This window comes from Anomaloglossus baeobatrachus, chromosome 8, assembly GCF_048569485.1.
Source record: "Anomaloglossus baeobatrachus isolate aAnoBae1 chromosome 8, aAnoBae1.hap1, whole genome shotgun sequence".
NCBI lineage: Eukaryota > Metazoa > Chordata > Amphibia > Anura > Aromobatidae > Anomaloglossus > Anomaloglossus baeobatrachus.
Window position 1 is genome coordinate 72,066,294 of NC_134360.1, and position 24,022 is coordinate 72,090,315.

The 24,022-nt window shown below is 43.6% G+C and overlaps 1 protein-coding gene across 3 annotated transcripts in view; it reads right to left on the minus strand.

The window, feature by feature from the left end:
• The window catches only part of CACNA1I (calcium voltage-gated channel subunit alpha1 I), a 1,217,075-nt gene that overhangs the window by 654,401 nt on the left and 538,652 nt on the right, over positions 1 to 24,022 (minus strand). For all 3 annotated transcript variants that reach the window (XM_075321783.1, XM_075321781.1, XM_075321782.1), the window contains exons 3-4: positions 18,317 to 18,428; positions 16,560 to 16,693 (exon numbers count right to left, since the gene is read on the minus strand). In XM_075321783.1, the coding sequence (XP_075177898.1) occupies positions 16,560 to 16,693; positions 18,317 to 18,428 (246 nt within the window). The remainder of the gene's footprint in view (positions 1 to 16,559; positions 16,694 to 18,316; positions 18,429 to 24,022) is intronic.

Here is a 24,022-nt window from a genome sequence, read left to right on the forward strand (position 1 = left end):
CGCGCTTAGGGAAGGAAGACAAGAAAAAAAAAAAAAAAAATGGCGATCGCCATTATAGAAACAGCAGTGATCTGAAGGCGCTGTTCACGCACACTATACACTGAAATGTGATAATAGTTTGATTCACAGAGTGACTTACACTATTACAGCAGAAACCAAGCTATGATTTAGCTGTTTTTTGGCTGCTAGAACCGTTCTCGAACGTTTCTAGAACTATCGAGCTTTTGCAAAAAGCTCGAGTTCTAGTTCGATCTAGAACATGCCCCAAAATCACTCGAGCCTAGAACTGGAGAACCACGAACCACGAACCGCGCTCAACTCTAGTTAGGAGCCATCACAGACACAGAGAGCAGTTAGCACCAGGCAGCATCTGTGCCAGGCCAGACTTAGGAAGAGAGATCGGGCAGCAAAGACATGAACATCAGAGGGGCTCAGGGTCTGGAGCTGGAGGCTCGACCCAGGTTCTTGAAAAAGAAAGGGGAATCCAAGGGTTCGCGGGAGTGCAGAAGGTACCCGTGACCCGTTCCACGGCCCAGGAGCTGGGGTGGAGAGAAACCATTGAAAGGAGACGTACAGATGGAAACACCATCTTTGACCTCTGAAAAATCCAGGATTGGCTTAAGCCCATCACAGCGCAGCCCGGCAATTCAACGGCGGTTTGACCTCAGTGAGTAAAGAACTTTGACTGCAACCTCTGTGTCATCCCATGAATACCAGCACTTCTAGCATCGCACCTTTGTGCCATAGGCGACTACTACCACCAACATCCTCCCTGGGGCCTGAGCTCTGCCTGTTGAGAGCGGTACCATCTGAGTTGCATTATCATACGCCCCAGAGAAGACCTCCCGCAGCGGCGGCTCCTATACAGTATTAGCCACATACCACAGGTGGCGTCACAAATACAAACTCTCTCCCATGTAAATACACCCTATTCTCCCTACTCGGTGTGCAGAATTATTAGGCAAATGAGTATTTGATCCCATGATAATTTTTATACATGTTGTCCTACTCCAAGCTGTATAGGCTTGAGAGCCAACTACCAATTAAGTAAATCAGGTGATGCACATCTCTGTAATGAGGAGGGGTGTGGTGTAATGACATCAACACCCTATATAAGGTGTGCTTAATTATTAGGCAACTTCCTTTTCTTTGGCAAAATGGGTCAGAAGAGAGATTTGACGGGCTTTGAAAAGTCCAAAATTGTGCGATGTCTTGCAGAGGGATGCAGCAGTCTTGAAATTGCCAAACTTTTGAAGCGTGATCACCTAACAATCAAGTGTTTCATGGCAAATAGCCAACAGGGTCGCAAGAAGCGTGTTGGGAAAAAAGGCGCAAAATAACTGCCCATGAATTGAGGAAAATCAAGCATGAAGCTGCCAAGATGCCATTTGCCACTAGTTTGGCCATATTTCAGAGCTGCAACGTTACTGGAGTATCAAAAAGCACAAGGTGTGCCATACTCAGGGATATGGCCAAGGTAAGGAAGGCTGAAAAACGACCACCTTTTAACAAGAAACATAAGATAAAACGTCAAGACTGGGTCAAGAAATATATTAAGACTGATTTTTCAAAGGTTTTATGGACTGATGAAATGAGAGTGACTTTTGATGGGCCAGATGGATGGGCCAAAGGCTGGATCAGCAAAGGGCAGAGAGCTCCACTCAGACGCCAGCAAGGTGGAGGTGGGGTACTGGTATGGGCTGGCATCATCAAGGATGAACTTGTGGGACCTTTTCGGGTTGAGGATGGAGTGAAGCTCAACTCCCAGACCTACTGCCAGTTTCTGGAAGACAACTTCTTCAAGCAGTGGTACAGGAAAAAGTCGGTATCGTTCAAGAAAAACATGATTTTCATGCAGGACAATGCTCCATCACATGCATGAAAATACTCCACAGCGTGGCTGGCCAGTAAAGGTCTAAAAGATGAAAACATAATGACATGACCCTCTTGTTCACCTGATCTGAACCCCATAGAGAACCTGTGGTCCCTCATAAAATATAATATCAACAGGGAGGGAAAACAGTTCACCTCTCGGAACAGTGTCTGGAGGCTGTGGTGGCTGCTGCATGCAATGTTGATCGTAAATAGATCAAGCAACTGACAGAATCTATGGATGGTAGGCTGTTGAGTGTCATAATAAAGAAAGGTGGCTATATTGGTCACTAATTTTTTTGGGTTTTGTTTTTGCATGTCAGAAATGTTTATCTCTAAATTTTGTGCAGTTATATTGGTTTACCTGGTGAAAATAAACAAGTGAGATGGGAATATATTTGGTTTTTATTAAGTTGCCTAATAATTCTGCACAGTAATAGTTACCTGCACAAACAGATCTCCTCCTAAGATAGCCAAATCTAAAAAAAACCCACTCTAACTTCCAAAAATATTAAGCTTTGATATTTATGAGTCTTTGGGGTTGATTGAGAACATAGTTGTTGATCAATAATAAAAAAATCCTCTAAAATACAACTTGCCTAATAATTCTGCACACAGTGTATTATTGACACCGCCGGGGTCACGGAGCAGGCTATGTCACTGTGACATCCCAAACCTACACCGGCCCAGTGACGAGTACGGTAATCCCCCAGACCCCATGGGTGCGTCACTAACATGCTAGTCAATGCCAGCGTCATCGGCGGTGATGCGCATAACTGTGTCTGTTGTCACCCCATCAGATGGCAGGCAGTGCACATGATCAGAAGTCACCATACTTCCAGTCATGTGCACTAGATCTCTCTGAAGTCGGGACGCGTAAACCCAGCCCATGACCGGAGGTGTGGTGACTTCTGATCATGCACACTGCCTTACGTCTGATGTGGTGACAACCAACATAGGTACGCGTGTCACCACCACTGATAACGCTGGGCAATGGGCATTGAATAGCATGTTAGCACACTTCTGTGGGCGTGCTAACATGCTAAGAGGGTGTAATGAGCGCAGGAAATAACATCCTTGTGACTAGTCCCGGCGCTCATTATCATATCATAAAGATCCCTTTATCTATGCTACTAGATACAGGGACGGTTAGGCAGGGATTAGAAACATGCACCTAGAACTGCTCATGGTTCTGGGTGCATATTGCACCTGACAGGTTTGCCTTTGAGGAGGAAAGGATTATTTTTTTTTTAAAGGACCATATGTAGATTATTTAGTACCATGGATAAAGAGAACATGTCACCAGGTCAAAAGTACGGTAGCCAGTTTTCCCTTTATTTTGCCTTTAATCTTTTGAATATTGTGGGGTTTTTTTTCAATTACTACTTTTTTTTTTGCAAACAGTATTCTCTAAGGATGCGTCCTTAGGTTACTCTGCAATATTACCCTGTGAGCAAAGCCTCCTTATGCTACGTTCCCACAAAGAGCTTTTAATGTTGCAGAATTTCTGCAACATTTCTGCATTTTTTATATAAATTAGAGGTACTTGTGTTTTTTCATTGAATTTTTTCATTTTTTTATATATATTTTGATAGATTGGGCATTTATAACCAAATGTGTGTATTTTTTTAATTCTTATTTCAATGGGGCAAATGGTGGGTGATTAAAGGTTTTAGTTTTTTTTCATATTTTTAAAAACTTGTTTTATATTTTTTATTTATTTTACTAGTCGCCCTTCTTTCTTACTGTACAGTCTGATCGCCTGAGCATTTCTGCTGATCAGAGCAGCATCGCTCTGATCAGCAGAAATTCTCAACTCCTGTGAGTGCAGGCGCTCTTTCGGCTCTCACAGGAAGTGAGTCACGGCAGCATCCTGGGTCAAAACATGACCCCGTGTTACCTTTACAACACATTGGAGCTCCAGGATTGCTTCACGGGGCCACCGATGGTGGTGAGGAACGGTGCAATCCCTGCCTCAGCCTTTAAATTGCACTACTGTCAGTGTTTGACGGCACAATCTAAGGGATTAACAGGCGCGGGTGCATCTCTTCAGGAAACTGTCTTCTGTCCCTGCAGTAGTCCTACCCAATATGGGCTAGTCCCAACCAGGGATTTTCCCACAAAGTTAGGTTTAATCATATAGCTCTTGGAATAATAATAAGTTCAACAATTGGATGTGTTTAATTATTTTTACTGTGCTAAGATTATCTTACTTACAGGTGCATCTCAATAAATTACAGCCAATGAAAACTCAAAAGTCATTATCTCAGAAAATTAGAATACTTACTACAAAACACCTGCAAAGGCATCCTAAGCATTTAAAATGGTCCGTTAGTCTGGTTCAGTAGGCTACACAGTCATGGGGAAGACTGCTGACTTGACAGATGTCCAGAAGCCAGTCATTGACACACTCCACAAGGAGGGTAAGCCACAAAAGGTCATTGCTAAAGAAGCCCATAGATAATCTATAGGGTATTGTCAAGAAGAGGGAGATGAGAGACACCAGACCCAACAATTCAGATGAGCTGAAGGCTGCTATCAAAGCAACCTGGACATCTATAACACCTGAGCAGTGCCACAGGCTGATCGCCTCCATGCCACGCCGCATCGATGCAGTAATTCATGCAAAAGGAGCCCCGACCAAGTATTGAGGCATTTACTGTACAGACTTTTCAGTAGGCGCCAACATTTCTGAGTTTAAAATCATTTTTTCAGTTGGTCTTATATAATATTCTAATTTTCTGAGATAATGACTTTTGGGTTTTTATTGGCTGTAAGCCATAATCATCAACATTAACAGAAATAAAGACATGAAATAGATCCCTCTGTGTGTAATGACTCTATATAATATATATGATTATATATGATGATTTCTTTTCCTGAGGAAGGAGACGGATGTCTCTGAAACGCGTAGGAACTGTCCAATAAAAAGGAAATCTTTTAATTTACACGCATCAGTGGTTTTTAGCGCGGCATAAACCCGGTCTTCTCTTCTACCTGTGTGATATATAATATATAGAAATAGATCCCTCTGTGTGTAATGACTATATAATATATAGGAATAGATCCCTCTGTGTGTAATGACTCTATATAATATATAGGAATAGATCCCTCTGTGTGTAATGACTCTATATAATATATAGGAATAGATCCCTCTGTGTGTAATGACTCTATATAATATATAGAGATAGATCACTCTGTGTGTAATGACTCTATATAATATATAGAGATAGATCACTCTGTGTGTAATGACTCTATATAATATATAGGAGATAGATCACTCTGTGTGTAATGACTCTATATAATATATAGAGATAGATCACTCTGTGTGTAATGACTCTATATAATATATAGAGATAGATCACTCTGTGTGTAATGACTCTATAAAATATATGTGTTTCCCTTTTTGTTTTAAATTACGGAAATAAATTGACTTTTTGATGATATTCTAATTTATTGAGGTAATGGCCGTGTCTGACCGTACAGGGACATGGTCTGATCATACCACATCTCCTGGGCAGGGGAGGAAGTAAAAGAGAGTAGACGTTACAGCACAGGATTCCAAATTATTCTTTTTAAGAGGTAAAACATTTTAGAAAACACAGGCAGGAAAATGCTTCACCTCATAAAAAGAATCATCTATGATCCCGCGCTGTAATGCTTGTATACTCTTATGTGTCCTCCGCTGCCCAGGAGATGTGGTATGATCAGACCATATCCCTGTACGGTCAGACACGGCCATTACACAGTACACAGCAGTGACATACTGTATATATAAGATTATCTCAGCAAAGGAACAATTTTTTAAACACATCCAATTGTGGAAATTATTATTATTCCAAGATCTATTGATTAAGTTGAACATTAAAATTAACTTTGTTAGTGGAAAACCCCTTTAACTCTTTCCTAGGCCCCCTTCACACGCACGTGAAAAAAACGAACCGTTTTTTCACGGACGTATTAAAGGGGTGGTTGCTCCCCGTGTGCCGTGTTTGTGGCATATGCATGTTCTCCGTGTGTGATACGTAATAACACACGGAGAACGGATAGTCCTGCCTTACCTGATTCTTCCGTAGCTGTCTGTGGTGCTGAATGACAGCCTCCGGCACAGGCCATGCCCCGCTGACGCTGCTTCCAGCCCCCCAGTGAAGAAGATGCGTTGTTCAAATTCACTGGGGGTCGGATGCAGGTGATAGCCGCGGCAGAGACTGCAGGGCTGGTGGAGGTGAGTATGTGTTTTTTTATTTTTACAATGACACGTGTGTTTCTCCGGCGCGTGTCACGTGGGACCGCATCCACACTACATCCGTGTGGTACGTGTGTGGGCCGCGTCACACCCGTGCTGCCGGAGAAAAACGGACATGCTGCTGTATGGAGCACACGGGCTCACGTCTGCTCCACACGGAGGCACGGGCCAATGGCTGAACACGTGTGGACACATAAACCCATTGCTTTTAATGGGTATACGTGTGCCCGTGTCTCCGGTACATGCGGGAATGGACCTAGCACGTACCGGAGGCACGTGCGTGTGAAGGTGGCCTTACCCTACTCATTGCCTGTTGCTGGGCAGAGCACAGCTTCATCACAGTACAGTGTAAAACATTATTCACATTACACAATAACGCACAACATAATACACATTACTTTTTACATTTTAACAATAACATTGGAGTCTTCAACGGGGGATGGGCAGTATATCCATCTCCTTATAAGTACTTAAAATGCAGTAATAATCAGAGCAATACCCGTAATCCCTATATTCTAGAAAAAAAAACTACAGCTATCAAGAAATTAAAAATTCTAAGTGCATTAAAAACAGTAAACAAGACAAACAAAAGTGTTGCAGTGATAGCCGGAAGAAGACATTTCGAAACTTGTTGCGTTTATCAATAGATGCTTCCTTTCTCAACATTCCTCTTATCCTGCTTCACGACACTGTGACACTTTTTTCCCTTTTCTTTTTGCTGCTTTTAATTCCCATTATGAGACTATTTATTGGTCGGCTGAGCGGGTGGAGCAGCAGTCTGTACATTGAAATATCTTCCTTTACCGGCGCTGTGTCGGCTATTGCACAAGTTCCCCAAGTGAGTTGACACAATTGATTTTTCATCTCTACACCTATCAGGATTTCCCTATGGTTTTATATTTTAAATTAATTCTCAGTGAATATGATTTCTATACAGCACACAAGGTATTAAAATATGTGATTTTACATATTCACTTCATAGTCAAACATTGAGCAATAGAGCTCATTCATCTATATCGAGGCATTACTATGGACCTACATGGTGCCATACAGTGCAGTGTTACTAAGGGAAAATACTTTGCAATTTGTCATGAGAACCATTTTTTTGTCTGAATACTTTTGTTTATAATCAAAGGGAACCTGTCACAAGGTTTTTCCCTTATAAGCTGCGGCCACCACCAGTGAGCACTTATATACAGCATTCCAGAATACTGTATATAAGAGCCCAGGCCGCTGTATAACATAAAAAAACACGTTTATTATACTCACCTAGGGGGCGGTCTGATCCGATGGGTGTCGCTGCTCTCCTGTCCGCCACCTCCTCTCTCCAGTCTGGTGCCTCCTCTCTGCAGCAATCTCCGTCCTCCTTCTTCTGTGGACCATGTGCATGACACATCCTACGTCATCCACACTAGCCAACATGGAGGTCCTGGGCAGGCGCTTTCTGCCCTGCTCAGGGCAGATTAAACTATTGTAGTGCGCATTTGCGGGTGATCTGTAACCTTTCCTCGCACCTGCGCATTACAGTACTTTGATCTGCCCTCAGATCAAAGTGCGCCTAAGCAGGATCACAATGCCGGCCTGGACTGGAAAGAAAGGAGATAGCAGCAGAGAGGAGGCACCAGACCGAGGAAATGTGATACCCATCGGACTGGACCGCCCTTTAGGTATTATAAAAGTGATTGTTTTGCTATACAGCGGCCTGGGCTCTTATATATTGTATTCTAGAGTGCTGTATATAAGATCTCACTGGTGGTGGCCACAGCTTATAGTCGCCAAATCTGGTGACAGGTTTCCTTTAAAGGCACATGAAGTAGCCATAGTATGCTTTACAACCCCATATAGATATTCAGTATGTGACGCCCCTGGACTATTCAGGTCATCACAGGGTACTGCACAAACTATCCTACCCCTGCGGTATTCAACCCCCATGGTTCTGGGTCTCTATCCTGCAGTGTTGCCTCCATCAGCATTCACAAATCCTAGATACACTTTGCACCACACCTGTCAGGCACACCAGTCGGCTGCTTAAGCAGGAATAGGGCCGCCCACCTAGGGGTCAGACAGAAAGGTGGGAGGTGTCAAGGTCAAGTTAGATCTGTGGTGACCCTCGAGCTGTGAGGAGCTCTGAGGAAGCTGAGAGTTGGAGCTCCCAGAGGAGATGAAAACTAGGTCGCAGAAGGTGGTCTGGACCTAGAGGAGTCAAACCCCCGGTCACAGGGTATTGAGGCTAGGTGCCTGGGACCTGTCATAGAGGACGGTCAGTAGCCTGGGCCTAATCACCGGGTCGGGAAGAAGCTTCAAGCAACCCGGCAATTAACCTGAGGAGAACGGGGCCTTTAATCGACTGTTCTTACCAGCTCCAGAATTGGGGCACTAGCGCAAAAAAGGGGATAGGGCTTTCCTAGCAAGCAGCCCACTGAAATCCCAAGCGTGAGCCCCGAGAGCAGGCTCCTCCACTTAGCCACAGTAGGGAGCGGGGCCCGGATAACTCCAAGCTACCGGACCACAACGGACACTCTAAAATCTAGTGCCAGGAGGCAGGTTACAGACCACCAGCAGCACTGCAGGGGACAGGACCCAGACGAGTTCCTCTTGAGAGGCAGCGGCATTCAGAGACTTGGTTTACCCTGTTGTCAGCGTCTGCTTCATTGCTGAGTGAGTACCCGACTGACTCCTGCACTGCAATCCCACTCACCATCCAGAGTCCCGGGAGCCTACCCCTACCCATGGAGGGCAACGTCATCTAGCTGCCCCACTCCATCACCCTAGGTACTCCTAACGGCAGCGGCGGTACTCCCAATTACCGCACACAATGAGTGGCGTTACGAACTATACCAAATCCCCTGTTAATACCCCCTTTACATTTAAGTGTGGCCCCTTATCCCTGGGTCAGGAGACCCTCGAGTCACGAGCAATCATCACCCCCGGATCCGAGCGGTTCGATCCGCTGCAGGGGCGGCACAAGTACAACACCCATCGCTTCATGGCCATATGTGGAATAAAGCTCTGTATATCTACAATTAAGTATTGCAATTGCTGAAGAGAATTATACAACAGATATCACATTTGCAGGGGCTCTCCTGACGTGTATATATATATATATATACTGTATATATATATATGTCCATTTTCCTTACGAATATATACATACCAACAGATAACTTACGCCTTACATGTGATAACAGTCCAGTCGGACGAAGGCCCAAAGGCCGAAACGTTGACTTTTTTGGACAAATACATGTGTCATCTGTTATCAAGATTTTTTTGATCAATAAAAATACCTGATTACGCAACCTGTTTCTATTCTTGTGGGGTATACAGTGTGTCGGAGTTCTCTCTCCAAATTTGATTTAAAATTTTCTCCTGAGCACCTGTGATTCAGTGACGCAGAGTTTTTTTCCAGATATTCCTTAGCAAAGGAGGGCAGCGGCCATATGGTCCAGTTTTCATACCTTCCTTCACCTATCCAGATTGCCAGATAAGCCCGGACGGACTGGAATAGAAAAATTTGAGTTTTCTGGTGCTGTTCATAGATAAGTTAATACCACTTACACTAGAGCCACCAGTGGGGAATTAGCACCATAACGGCAACCATGTATGTATATGTATATATATATATATATATATATATATCCTCTGTATACAGAAGAAGAGCCAAAGCTGTGTGTATGTGTGTGTGCGTGTGTGTGTGTGTGTGTTCTCTATATACAGTACATGACAATGGATGACACTAGAGATAACTGGGACCTCCCTCTGTCAAACTCCTTGCATGCCAGTGTCAATATTGACAGTGGCATGTAAAGTGTCAAATGGCCAAGATTGCACAACCAGCTCCATCCTATACCCAATCCATACCCATATGTTCTTGTACATTGTGGTGCAGTCATTTTCTCATCACAACATACAAATACATCATGGTGTGGGAAGGAGTTTAAAGGGCTGGTTCACTACTTAGGTTTACTAGCCGCACTGATATAACGTTCAGAAACAAGGCTTCTCTCAAATACCTTTTATTGGCAATATCATGCGACCCTGAGGCTCCGAGACCTCTAAAATCCGGTGATGTCAAGTCAACTTCCAGTTGACCCAACATCACCGAAGCGGGCCCAGTCTCGATGAGTGACTGGGCTGTGGGTGGAATTTCACCGTTCATCATAGCCCAGCATCTCGACTGCTTTCTCCTTCACTGAAGAGTACCGCAAGCCGGAGCGATGCTGAGTTGTGATGTGCAGGAGAAACTTCACCCACAGCCAAATCACTCAGTGAGACTGGGGCCGACCTCGGTGATGTCAGGTGAACTGGAAGTTGACATGACATCACCGGATTTCAGAGGTCACGAAGTCGCAGGGTCACATGATAGGGATGAGCGGACCACAATAGCGCGACTCAGAGGTAAAATGTACTACACAAGGTAGTTAAGAGAAGCCTTATTTCTGAATGTTATATCGATGTGGCCATTAAAACTAAGTAGTGAACCCCACCCCTTTAAAGGCATTGTCCCATAGAAAGTATGTTCAATACTGTAGAGCATGCTAGAAGAGGAGTATTTGCAATATATATATATATATATAATATAAGGAGGAGTGAGCAACATGGCAAGAAAGGGGTGAAAAGTACACCGCAGAATGTCATGTTTTTCATTGATTTCATTAAAATAATGATGGCATTACTCAAAAGCATTTTTTTTTATCCTTTAAGGTAATGGAAGCCTTTTGGCATTATGCCGCTGTATACTAGTAAACTTCCATATATACAAATATATATATATAAAAAATATAATTCTTAAAACATCCAGATGTTTTCTATATAGCAGAACATAGGAGTAACTTATGCTAATGTAACAAATTAGCTCTGCAACTATACATATGAGCCATTGATCATATTGCATAATTAAACAGTAATGTATTCAGTATGAAAAAAAAATTAATGAAGGAAGCTGTAGGTCGCCATCATTAATTGTATATATAACATTTTGGTCAGCACGCTGGAAAAAAAAATCTTCTAAAATTTAATGCCGGAGAAATTGACACAATATTTTATGCAATCCAAAGTGGAAAGGATAGATATCAAAATGAAAATGTAAAACTTGAAAACATACAGTTATTTTATATTGCTCCTTCAGTTAAGTAAATGTTCTTCAAAGCGCTGGACCAATTTTAAAGAGAGCCGAGCTAAATTTGAAATTTGACGTGAAATTGCTACTTTGGTGCAGAGTAATAACTGACTAAAATAAAGTGGTTGCCCCCCAATAACAATCTAATCACAGACTGTCCCCCTGCTGAGACCCCCAGTGATCAGCTGTCATCTGTGGGCAAACCCAGCAGTAAATGCTTGGTTCCTTTTGTGATGCTACCACAGAGTAAATGAAGTGTTACACAGTGTCCTTTGAGATCACTGGGATGTCCTTGTAACGCACATATACAGTATATCAGTTCCTCGATTGACACTTGCTTCGGCTGACTGTTCTGACAATAAATAAGTTCTGAATGGTCATGGCCTCTTAGTAATGCAAATTAATCAACATTTTTGTAATGGGGTATATAAAACATAAATGGCCCGATTTATTTAAGTGTCCATGCCAGAATTCTAGAGTAAAACTAATTGAAAACTCACAATATTCTGAGTTTGGCAAAAAAAAAGGTGCACATTTTGTCTTTTTAATGCCATTCTGTTGAATTTAACCAAAATGGGTGTAGCAAAAGCAGGAAAGAATGAGGCTACACCCCTGCTCATTGAATTCATGAAAAGTTATGCCACTTGGAGAAGCTGATCAGATTGATATACATTTCTGTAGGAAAAGATTCAGGATAACTTGTATTGTTTTCAGTGAAATCCCTGGTGTTTGTGTAGTGACCCAGAGTACATGCTACTAGAATATCCCCTGATGGGCCATGTGTTTTTGTATAAGGTTGGACATTATCTGTGCCTTCTGAAGCCTTGTTCTGAGAGTTGTAGCATTTCTAACTCTACACTGACCTCTGCTGGCCTTTCTCAAAACTATTTTTGCCTTCTATGGTAAAAGGAAGTTAAGCAGCAGTTGGGAAATTTCCGGGTCCTTTTTTAGGAAATTTCCGGGTCCTTTCTGACAGGAAAAATAAGAAAGTTGTCTCTGGCTGAGGAATTAGGAGGTGAGGACTGAGTTTGGTGGGAGAGGTTTATAAACGAGCTGGAGTTGGTGGGCCTACTTTCAGTCACTTCTATTCTCTAGTGACTGTGTCTGCTAAGAAGGAAACTCTCTGTGGAAAGGAAAGAAATCCAGACTGCCATTTATTCTAAATCAAGGTAGGCCCTGAACATAGCGAGATCCAGAAAGCCACAAACTGCTCTAAGCCAAGACAGTTATAGATGCCTAATGCTAAGAATCTCTCAGAACTTGGATGAGAGAGAGTTAATCCTACTGATACAGAAAGAAATGTAATATGGGTTGTGGAAACTGTTATATGGACCGGTTACAGTGTGCATTGTCAATATTACAGTTTATGTGGAGTGAAAGGTCGCTCTCTTTGTTCATGAATCCTATGGTGTCGGTGTTTCTTGTGGGATTGCATTCACCCCGGTTTCTACCTCATTCCATATGATCTGGGTGTCTGCACATGCCAGGAACCACATGAAAGTCTCACCAGACCAGGGAGCTTAGCTACTACACATAGCTGGACTACAGAATCAGCCCCTGCGACTACCTACTTACCTTCCCCTATTACTGTATTCCCTTTTACATTTGCCTACTAACCTGTGGATTGCTGGAGCCATTGGAGGCACCGTGACAGGATTAGGCTCCGAGTGCTAAGGCCCTGCATTCCTGATGGAGGTTTCGGCAATTAAATTCCCTGTTGCCAAACTTCAAAGGAGGCTGATTGAGTTCTACTATATAAAGCATTGTTATGGCATAGTCCCATAAACAGACTATTAAAGATAGTAAAAAGTTTAAAAAAAATGCCAAAATTACATTTTTTTTGGTCACTGTAATACCACAAAAAAAATGCTGTAACAAGCAATCAAAACATTATATCTGTGGCGCCCTGGACTAGCCAGGTCGTCACAGATAACACTCAAACACCCCCACCCCCATTAGACAGTAACATTAGCCAAACACAAAACCCTTGTTGCCTCCCTCCAGGGTCTGATGTCCACACCAGATGGGGCGGAGCCAAGCGGTTGGCTCCACCCACCGAGGAGTACACAGGCCTGGAGGTGGGAAAAGTGACAGTTTAGTCCAGGAGTTTGAGGAGTAAACACTTGGGTGTCTGGGTTTGTGGCACAGGCACTGACAGCAAGGTTGGCAGACGGTGGTGGCCGTCTGCAGGAGTGGTGAAGCATCGCCAGGACCAGGGTCGGGCGTTGGCCCGCCGGTACCGACCGGGGAGCGAAGTGAAGCCAGCACACACAGGCAGGGCCATCGGACCCCGACCAGGCTTGGAGCCACCGACAATAGTCAAATCCGAGTGTGACCGGAACCCCAGGGGTTTCCTAACAACCAAAAACCCGATAGAAGGCAACCGCCCACACCGTGAGGGTATACAGCTGCCGCCTAAGGCTAGAGACCCAAGGGCTAGCGCCTGCGGGCAAACGAGCTCCTCTGGCATCCATACACGGGGAGCGGACTACCGTTGGGGATCCATAGTAGTCAAACAATTACATCAAGGTGCAGGGAAAGACAGCCGCCATTACCTGTCCGGGGAGAGACACTGCAGCCAGCTGCGGGACCCGTCCATCCAGCCGTTTGGTTTACCGAGGACTTTGTGCATCTGTTACTGAGTGAGTACACCCGTGCCATCCGGCACCGCGCCGCGCTGTCCCTGCAACCCTGCACCTCACCAACCCTGCCTCCTCGTCACACCACCAGGCCCCGGGACCACCGACACCTACCCACGGAGGGGGAAAACAACATCCCAGCTGCTCCATACCATCGCTCCCGGGATCCCCGTCACAAGCAGCGGTGGTGCCCACCTTCACCACAACCCGTGGGTGGCGTCACGGACTAAATCCCCCAAACCAACCACCCCTTTCACTCACGGGCGAGGAGCACCGCTCGAGTCCCCGGATACGGCCCACCGCTCGAGCCACCGAGCAGCCGCAGCAGCGCCGGACCCAAGCGTTGGCGAGCGACCAGCAGCGGCGGCAGCGTCCTCCCCGCCCGCCACATATCCATCAAGTTATATTAAAACAATAAAAATGTTGTCTTGCTTCGTAAAAAAATAAGCCATCACACGGCTCCATTGACCGATAATGAAAACGTTACAGTTTTGGAAATGACTACACATCCCCAAACATATTTTTCGGCAAACGTCTGATTTATTTTTTATTCACCACTAAAATAATGAAACAACTTGATATATTTGGTATCACGGCAATCATACTGATGAGAAGAATCATAATACAAGGTCACTGTTACCACAAAATGAACACCGTAAAAAAACAATTCCCAAAAGCCTTGGCACAATTCCAGGTTTATTTTCACAATTTCTCCACATTTTGAATTTTTGCCCCGTTTTACAGTACGTTATGTGGTAGAATGAATGGTGTCTTTCAAAAGTACATCTCGTCTGGCAAAAAACAAGCTCTGATACCTCTATATGGACAGAAAAATAAAGTTATGGCTTTGGGAGGAAAAATGAAAAAGCAAAAATGAAAATTAGCAGTGTCGCGAAGGGATTAATGGTAGAAGCAGTTTCAATGTCTCATGAGACCGATGCTGAATTTTGGACTACCCAAACTCTCATCAGGCAAAAGGAACCAACCTGGTATGTAATGAAGAAAGTAATAAACCAGTAAAACTTGAAGGAATAGAGTAAGATAGAAATAATAATAATAAGACTAACACTGGACATTCACATTTAGAGCAAGAAGGAAAAAAATAGAAACATGAGTTTGGTGAATATCTCTATTTTTAAACTACAAGAAATCAAAAGTGGACCAACGATATGTCCCAGCCAAGCACTCATTTGACTTTCAGCCATCTCTCCCAAATTTCCCCTACACATGATTTTTCAGTTTGGCCAAACATTTATGTGTTTTAATAGTGGAGAACAGAGAACCAATAATGGCAGTGGTTCACCTCGCGAAGAACAAAAAGGTTGGCTGCCCGACCCTTATCTTCCCTTACATCATCTGTTTGGAGGGATTCCATACACATTACACCGCTGGTTCATGCTGCCGATAATGGCAAGTTGACAGTCTTTAGTATAATGAAAATAGGGGCCTTAAGGGGGTCCATGACATATGGAATAAAAAAAAAAAATCCTAATATACATTTGGGCTTGGAGAAACAAGCACATATCTGCTGTAATGATCTCGTTTTAGCTCTCCTACCATGTTTCCCCGAAAATAAGCCCTACCTTGAAAATAAGCCCTACCACATTTCTCGAGGCCAAAAATAATATAAGACATTGTCTTATTTCTGGGGAAACTCTGTACCTACATAGGTTTACTGTTTAAGTTTATTCATGATAGGAAGTTTGATGATCTATTACTAACCACTTCTTCATTCACATAGTGTTTAATGTCACCTTCACAACAATCAAATCTTAATCATTTTTCTGTAAGGGTACCTTCACACTTAGCGATGCAGCAGCGATCCGACCAGCGATCTGACCTGGTCAGGATCGCTGCTGCATCGCTACATGGTCGCTGGTGAGCTGTCAAACAGGCAGATCTCACCAGCGACCAGTGACCAGCCCCCAGCCAGCAGCGACGTGCAAGCGACGTTGCGCTTGCACGGAGCCGCCGTCTGGAAGCTGCGGAGACTGGTAACTAAGGTAAACATCGGGTATGGTTACCCGATGTTTACATTAGTTACCAGTGTGAGCAGGGAGCAGGGAGCCGCGCACACTAAGCGCTGGCTCCTTGCTCTCCTAGCTACAGTACACATCGGGTTAATTAACCCGATGTGTAATGCAGCTACATGTGCAGAGAGCAGGGAGCCGCGCACACTGAGCGCTGGCTCCTTGCTCTCCTAGCTGCTGTACACATCGGGTTAATTAACCCGATGTGTACAGCAGCTACATGTGCAGAGAGCCGGAGCCGGCAGCATCGGCAGCGTGAGAGCTGCTGGTAACTAAGGTAAATATCGGGTAACCACCTTGGTTACCCGATGTTTATCTTGGATACAGCTTACCTCAGCTGTCAGACGCCGGCTCCTGCTCCCTGCTCGCTTCATTTGTCGCTCTCTTGCTGTCACACACAGCGATCTGTGTGTCACAGCAGGAGAGCGGCTTTGAAGAAAACGAACCAGGGCTGTGTGTAACGAGCAGCGATCTCGCAGCAGGGGCCAGATCGCTGCTCAGTGTCACACACAGCGAGATCGCTAATGAGGTCACTGCTGCGTCACAAAAAGCGTGACTCAGCAGCGATCTCGGCAGCGAGCTCGCTGTGTGTGAAGCACCCCTAAGAGGGAACATATCTGCACAACAAATTGAATTTGAGATAAGTATTTACTTACCCCGCCATTACAATGAAAAAATCCAATCTATTCCATGTGTCTCCAAGGTAACACTTCTTCCCAAAAATTCCCAAGGCCACCATCTTAACTACCATCTCCATTGCAAAGAAGATAAAGATGAAGTCATCAAATACCTAATATAATTGAGAGATGAAAAAGGTTAGGAAGTAATTATAATATATATAACATACAACTATATTTTTAACACTGGATCATGGCATACTATTATGTTACATGGATTGGGAAGTCTCAAGAGCTATGCCAAACCATTCCCGGGCTTTGTAAGAAGTAAGAGTTGACTAAGGGGCACTTTGCACACTGCGACATCGCAGGTGCGATGTCGGTGGGGTCAAATTGAAAATGACGCACTTCCGGCATCGCATGCGACATCGCAGTGTGTAAAGGCTGGATGATACGATTAACGAGCGCAAAAGCGTCGTAATCGTATCATCGGTATAGCGTCGGCGTAATTCATAATTACGCTGACGCAATGGTCCGATGTTGTTCCTCGCTCCTGCGGCAGCACACATCGCTGTGTGTGAAGTCGCAGGAGCGAGGAACGTCTCCTACTGGCCTCACTGCGGCTTCCGTAGGATATGCGGAAGGAAGGAGGTGGGCAGGATGTTTACATCCTGCTCATCTCCGCCCCTCCGCTCTGATTGGCCGCCTGCCGTGTGACGTCGCAGTGACGCCGCACGACCCGCCCCCTTAACAAGGAGGCGGGTCGCCGGCCACAGGGACGTTGCACGGCAGGTGAGTGTGTGTGTGAAGCTGGCGTAGCGATAACTTTTGCTGAGTGTACGAGTTGTCATTTTCCCCTGTCTGTTTTTAGTTGTGTGGTTTGTGTTTCTGGTCCCGGCTCACCCCTAAGGTGGAGGTGGAAAAGGCCAGTTACATCAGGGTTTGGACAGGAGTTAGGATCACGCAGCGACTCAGACCTCGCTACCATCTAGTGTACCTCTGGGTTGAGGGAGAGCGCAGGGTTCTCCAGTCTGAGGGTTAGCTTAGGTGTCCTGGCCCTGTCATCAGGTCCCTGTGACAGCTAATTGGTATTTGATAATGAATATTAAAAAACGTAACAGAAATTGATATATTCCTGTAGTCTCCATACATGCCGAAAACTGTCCTTTTGACCTCTCTTACTCAGCAGTCTTCTGTTTAAATTAAACCATCATTTTAATTTTTATTTCATAAATATAGTGGCCATGAAAATAAGAAACTTTGTAAAATATCTTATCAGGAATATCTGCTTGTCTAATTTCCAAAATTATCGATTCACTGGTAAAATCTGTATTCAATGAAGACCAACTTTTCCATTATTAAGATAGGAGATGAGATTATCTACTGATAAGTGTAGACAGGAGAGAAGAGGAGGTCATTTTCACTTTGTTGTGAACTGACATTCACTGTCAACGGTTTAGACATTAATGGCTGTGTGTTAAGTTAGTGGGAACCAAATTTACACTGTTATACAAGCTGCACACTGACTACTGTACATTGTATCACAGGGTCAGATCTTCAGTGTTGTCCCATGAAAAAATATAATATAATATTTACAAAAATGTGATGGGGTGTACTCACTTTTGTGATATGTTAAAATATGTTAAGCTCTAATAAGACTCAGCCCCACATGATATCTTTGACTGTGGCTCTCAAGCTACAAAACTAGAAACTTCTGCTCCGGACACTGCGGCAAGTGAAGATCTGCCCTTGACAGTTCATTGTTTGTATCATATGTTTTTAAGATAAGAACTTACTTGAAGGATTTGGCACCGATCAGAGGAACAGTCAACATCTTCACAGGGCTGGAACATTCCCAGAGTCACACAGTTCAGGAGGATTACCATCATACTCAAACACTCGAACCACGTGAAGGATAGATCGTTAAGGAAAATTATGACTTATCATTGAAAATAATCACAATGCAGAGAATCAGACAGGATATTTGTTCTGTTGTACTATATACAAACATTTAATGGGAAGACATGCTTTATGCAACAAAATTTTAATACAATTGTCATGATCCAGGTCCGGTATTCTCCTCTCCAGAGTTTCCCAAACCCAGCCTGGTCATGTCAGAGGGTTAACTCCCATCAGCCTTGTTTTGGTTTCAGGATACACTATATCTGGTCGCTGCACCTGCATTCCTGTGCTGGTTATAGTTTTGCTCTGCAGCCTGTGACTGGCTCTGGTGAGATTTCCTGTTTGATCTGACTCCTTGTTACCGTGCCCTGACCTGTACCCTCCCCCGTTCGTCTGTCTGTCCCAGTCTCTGACTTCCCACTCCTATCTGTTGTTTGTGTTTCCCTCTGCATTCCTGATCTTCCGACTTCCAACTCGGTTCTATTTTCTGACCTGATATTGATCCTCCCTTAGCAGTGACTTGACTTTCCTGGCTAGATCCTGACTGTTTGATTACTCTATTGCCCCCTGATGGTTCGCCTGTTCACTGCCTGCTGAAATTACTCTGCTGTACTTCAGCTGTCTTTCTGTTACAGTGTTACTTTGACTCTCATTGACTACTCTGCTGCCACCTAGTGGGGAATACACTGTACTATGTCTTACTAGTCCTTTGTACAGCGTGACAACAATCATATAGTGTCAATAAAGAATCACATTACACACCAATTGTTAGCAGTTCTAGGTTTGAAATTATAGTCAGATAACTCAATTATTTACAAAACACCTTTAACACTTCTAAGAAACTCTAAAAACAAAACCATCAGGAATGACTCTTAATGAGGATCGCTCCTTCTAAAAAAAATATACACCTTGTAAGAGAATAGATTCCATTTTGTTCCTATAGTTTCCATCTTGTCCTATAGCTAATGATGTCATAGGCTCAGCTAAAACTGATGGGCGGGAAGTGTCACACTTCTGTTCACGCCCCTATTGCACTTATTTGTGCATAGTTCAGATGTACAAGGCATTTGCCTGTGAGCTTATATAAAGTGGTTACATGCACTAATAAAAAAAAATTCTTTGAGTACACCATACTAAGTGTGTGCTGTATTGACTTCCCGAGCGCTCATAAAACAAACCTTGTTAATTTGGGGTTGAAGAGGTATAGAAGGAGTGTATTTCACTCACACACACATAAATAACTTGAAAAGAGAAATTAATACTCTCTACACTAGTGGTCCCCAACCATTATGACCATGAGAGCCATGTGCAGCTCTAAGAGAGGGTCGCGAGCCACATCCAGCTCACACCCATCTCACAGTAGTGACACCCAGAGCCCCCATTACCGGTATAATGACAGCCAAAGCTTCTCCACAGAAATCACACGGAAGTAGTATACCAAAATCCAGGGGATCCAAGTTAATCCCCATTCAGATCTGCTCTTCTGTGTAGAGCTACTTACAAAAGTCACCATCTGGAGACCTGCTCTTCATAGCTGTTTGTTAGACCCTGGTGCTTATGCACCAACTTGGTGTACAGTTGCGAGCTACACATCACGGGTCCGTGAGACACATGTGGCTCCCGAGCTACAAGTTGAGGACTCCTACACTATAGATAAATGGCCTCTGACCCTCAAATTCTCCTACTCAGCTACAGTATGTGCCTCCATGCAAGGAGCAAACTATAACTTATTGTCTAGATACTATTTTACCCAAGCTAAATTTAATGCAATATCTCCTTACACCAACAAATGTAGAAACAGTGGATTGACAGGTGACGTCTTTCACCTTTTCTGGAAAAGGTACAGATGTACAAAGCATTATCCAAAGAATAAGAAAAAAATGGCTCACTCCACATTGGATCACTATCTCCTCAGTAAAGGCTACTTTACACACTGCGATATCGGTCCCGATATCGCTAGTGTGGGTACCCGCCCCCATCTGTTGCGTGACACCGGCAAATCGCTGCCTGAGCCGCACAACATCGCCCAGACCCGTTACACATACTTACCTGCCTGGCGACGTCACTGTGACCGGCGAACCGCCTCCTTTCTAAGGGGGCGGTCCTTGCGGCGTCACAGCGACGTCACTGAGCGGCCGCCCAATAGCAGCAGAGGGGCGGAGATGAGCGGGACGTAACATCCCGCCCACCTCCTTCCTTCCGCATAGCGGCCGGGAGGCAGGTAAGGAGAGCTTCCTCGTTCCTGCGGCGTCACACATAGCAATGTGTGCTGCCGCAGGAGCGACGAACTACATCGTTACTGCTGCAGTAACGATAATCGAGAATGGACCCCCATGTCACCGATGAGCGATTTTGCACGTTTTTGCAACAATGCAAAATCGCTCATCGGTGTCACACGCAGCAACATCGCTAATGCGGCCGGATGTGCATCACCAATTCCGTGACCCCAACGACTCCGCATTAGCGATGTCGCAGCGTGTAAAGCCCCCTTTAGCATTGATATCCTTGGACATTGAGGATCTCACCAAGAACATTGGCCTCCGTTACTATCTGTATTCTTTTACCAAACTAAATCCTCATAACTTCTAAATGGAAACAACCTGAACTCCCATCTTTATCAGAAGTTATATAAAAAGTATCTAATCACAATGCCTATGAATATAATTATTCTATCAGGAACAATATGTACCAAAAATATACAACCAACCGGCTTTCTTAGTACAATACATATCCCACTGGGCTGAGACCTCTAAACATTGAAAATGAAAAAGATTCATTACCAGTCAAAGTTTGTGATTAATAAAAAGGTTATATCTTTAATTAAACAAATACATAAGCATTTATATGGAACCATTTATGTAATAGAAAAAATGAAAATTCTGGCACTCACCCGTGCATAAAATTCAGAAGACTTTATTCCAACTAATTAAAAATAACAGTATGTTTGTGAATGGGATATTACTATATTCCAACAACAGTCGTTTCGCACCAAGCACTTCTTCTTGGTCCCTAGTTTTGTGGAGTGCCGATATTTTTTATTTTTTCTTGGCTGTTTTTTAAAGATCCATTTTTGCTGATTCCTTCCATCGTTATTTCTCCCCCTCACCCTTTTATCCTCTTACTATCCTATACATTCCTCATTTTCCACTATATTACTCCTCTATTACCCCTCACCCTTCCTGTTTTACCCCATAATGTTGAAATTACTGTTACAACTTACATGCTTATATATTTTATTGAACAAACAATACAATAAATTTTGATATAATAGTGAAATATCTCCTTGGTATATTTACAGGTAATAAAAGGTTTTAGTTCGGGTATACAGCATGTAAAATACATCCATCATCAACCTTATAAGACTGCGTCTCTACTCTTTGGCCAAAACCCTGACCTGATGAAGTAGTCAATGGTGGCAGAATTTTACGGGTGAAACTAAGATATTACAGTAAAATCATCTATCTATGGGCCATCGCACATCTGCGGGGTTTGGGCAGTATCTGCGCACTACAGCATGAAGGCCAAGGATAAATCCAAATATAACTTCTCTTAGTGGATGATGTGAGCGCCTAGAATAACATCACTTACCCAAAGAGTTTACAAACAGAAATATATTTTATTACTTAGCACAGAATTCTGCACACAAAATAGACTGCTGGACGTATTTTTCTCTATAAAGTCACATTGGATTTAGCAGAGCTCTGTGGTATATGGCGCCCATATTAAAACATGTCCGTCAGCACAAAATGACTGTTCAAACCAAGCACAGCAAGGTATAAAGGGTATAACCCTAATAAAAACCACGCTTGCTTTGTGTCCAAATTTTTACAGACATCGTCACCACTGTCCCGATTAGGGCTTACAATCTCAATTCCCTATCTGCATGTCTTTGGAGTGTGGGAGGAAATCGGAGGAACACCACACAAACACAAGGAGAAAACACAAACTCTTTGTAGATTTTGTCCTTGGTGGGATTTGAACCCAGGACCCTAGTGCTGTAAAGCAACAATGCTAATTTCATGGGTTATGAAATGACAGAACAAGGGTTCCTAGGCTGGTCCTCAGACTTGAGGTCCTGCGCTGTCCCTAATCTCAGACGTAGGCTTGATGGTAGGTAAGTCTGAGCCCCAGTGTGACCCTAACTCCTGTCTGAGCCCTGATCGTACTCCCACACCCTTGGGGCTGGACGGAAACACAGTAATAAAATCCCACAAGAACAACACGGAGAAGGGAGAATGAAAACTTGTACACACAGCACTCAAACACAAAGGAGAGACTACACGTGTACAGGGGAATAAAGAAAAAGTAAAGAAGTAAACACACAACAAGGGAACTTCCACACCACTCAAAACAGCAACTACAGATCACCACAAACTGGATCACCACAAAGACCGGAATGTCTGGAGCTAAGCTGAAGCTATAATCAACACTTAGTAGCAAGGTCCAGAATCTTATATAGGAAGGAGACAGCTGTGATAAGTAATTAGCAACCTGAGCTCCTAGCAGAGTTCCCCAGCTCAGCAGGAATTAACTCCTGCAAGACTAAGGAACAGTGCACATGAAACAGCCGACATCCAGCCCTGGCTGAACAATTAGGAGACATTTGGTTGCCTGTCAGGCTCTGCAGTGTGAACAGAGCCTGACGCTACCGTGACACCTGATGAGTCTGTACCTGAACACGCATGACAGCTAATCACTGAGCCACCCTGTTATGCTATGGAGCCCCCTCATTGTGTACATAGGTGCTAATGGCATAAGCATGGCTTTTTGCAGCATCAGTATGACATTATCAATCGTGACCTTTTAAATATATAAACACAGAATTGTATGATTTATAATTCTAAATCCATATTAGAATCCCTCTGCTCTTCACATGCCGAATTCTATTAGCCGAAAACACTTTTAAATGTTTAATTGTTAATTAATGTGATTCTTAAGTGAAATCTTTTCTTGCATAAATTGTTTAGGTTTTGGAATATGAAGTTATATTGTCAACAACTTTCAGATTTAGCTAACGATAGCCTTAATGTACCAAGTTAATTGCTTCTGTCTGAATTTCTTTTGCTGTCTTATAATAATCTCCGGCAGCGGCACAAATACATTATATGTTTCTTCTATAAGTCCTCAATAGTAAACAATGGGGAATCTTTCGACCTTTGCCCTGACTTTTAATATTTTTCACAGTTTTTGTAACATTCCATTTTTATTTTCATTAGCCTTCTACCAATGGGATGCTAAATTAGCACAGATATGAACCACACGTTCATCTCCCATGAATCTGGGCTATTTAAAGCAACTCCTTAGGCTTCCCCATAATAAGGCTCATTTGCTTCATTATTTATGTGGAAATTACCCAATGTTGATTTTTCTCACTTTGGTTTCTTAGACTATGCGTTTTAATCCTTGTCATTATTCTAATAGATGTCTGCTCCTTGTGTACTGACTTCCTGCTAACCTTGTGTTTATACACAGCAGCCAATCAGAGATGGCAGAGCTGCAGAAGTAGGAGGAGAATGGCAACATGGGCCAATAATGAGAAAGGAGGTGTGTCTCAGACTACCATAGACTCAATGTAAACACTGTAGATCATTACAGATCAC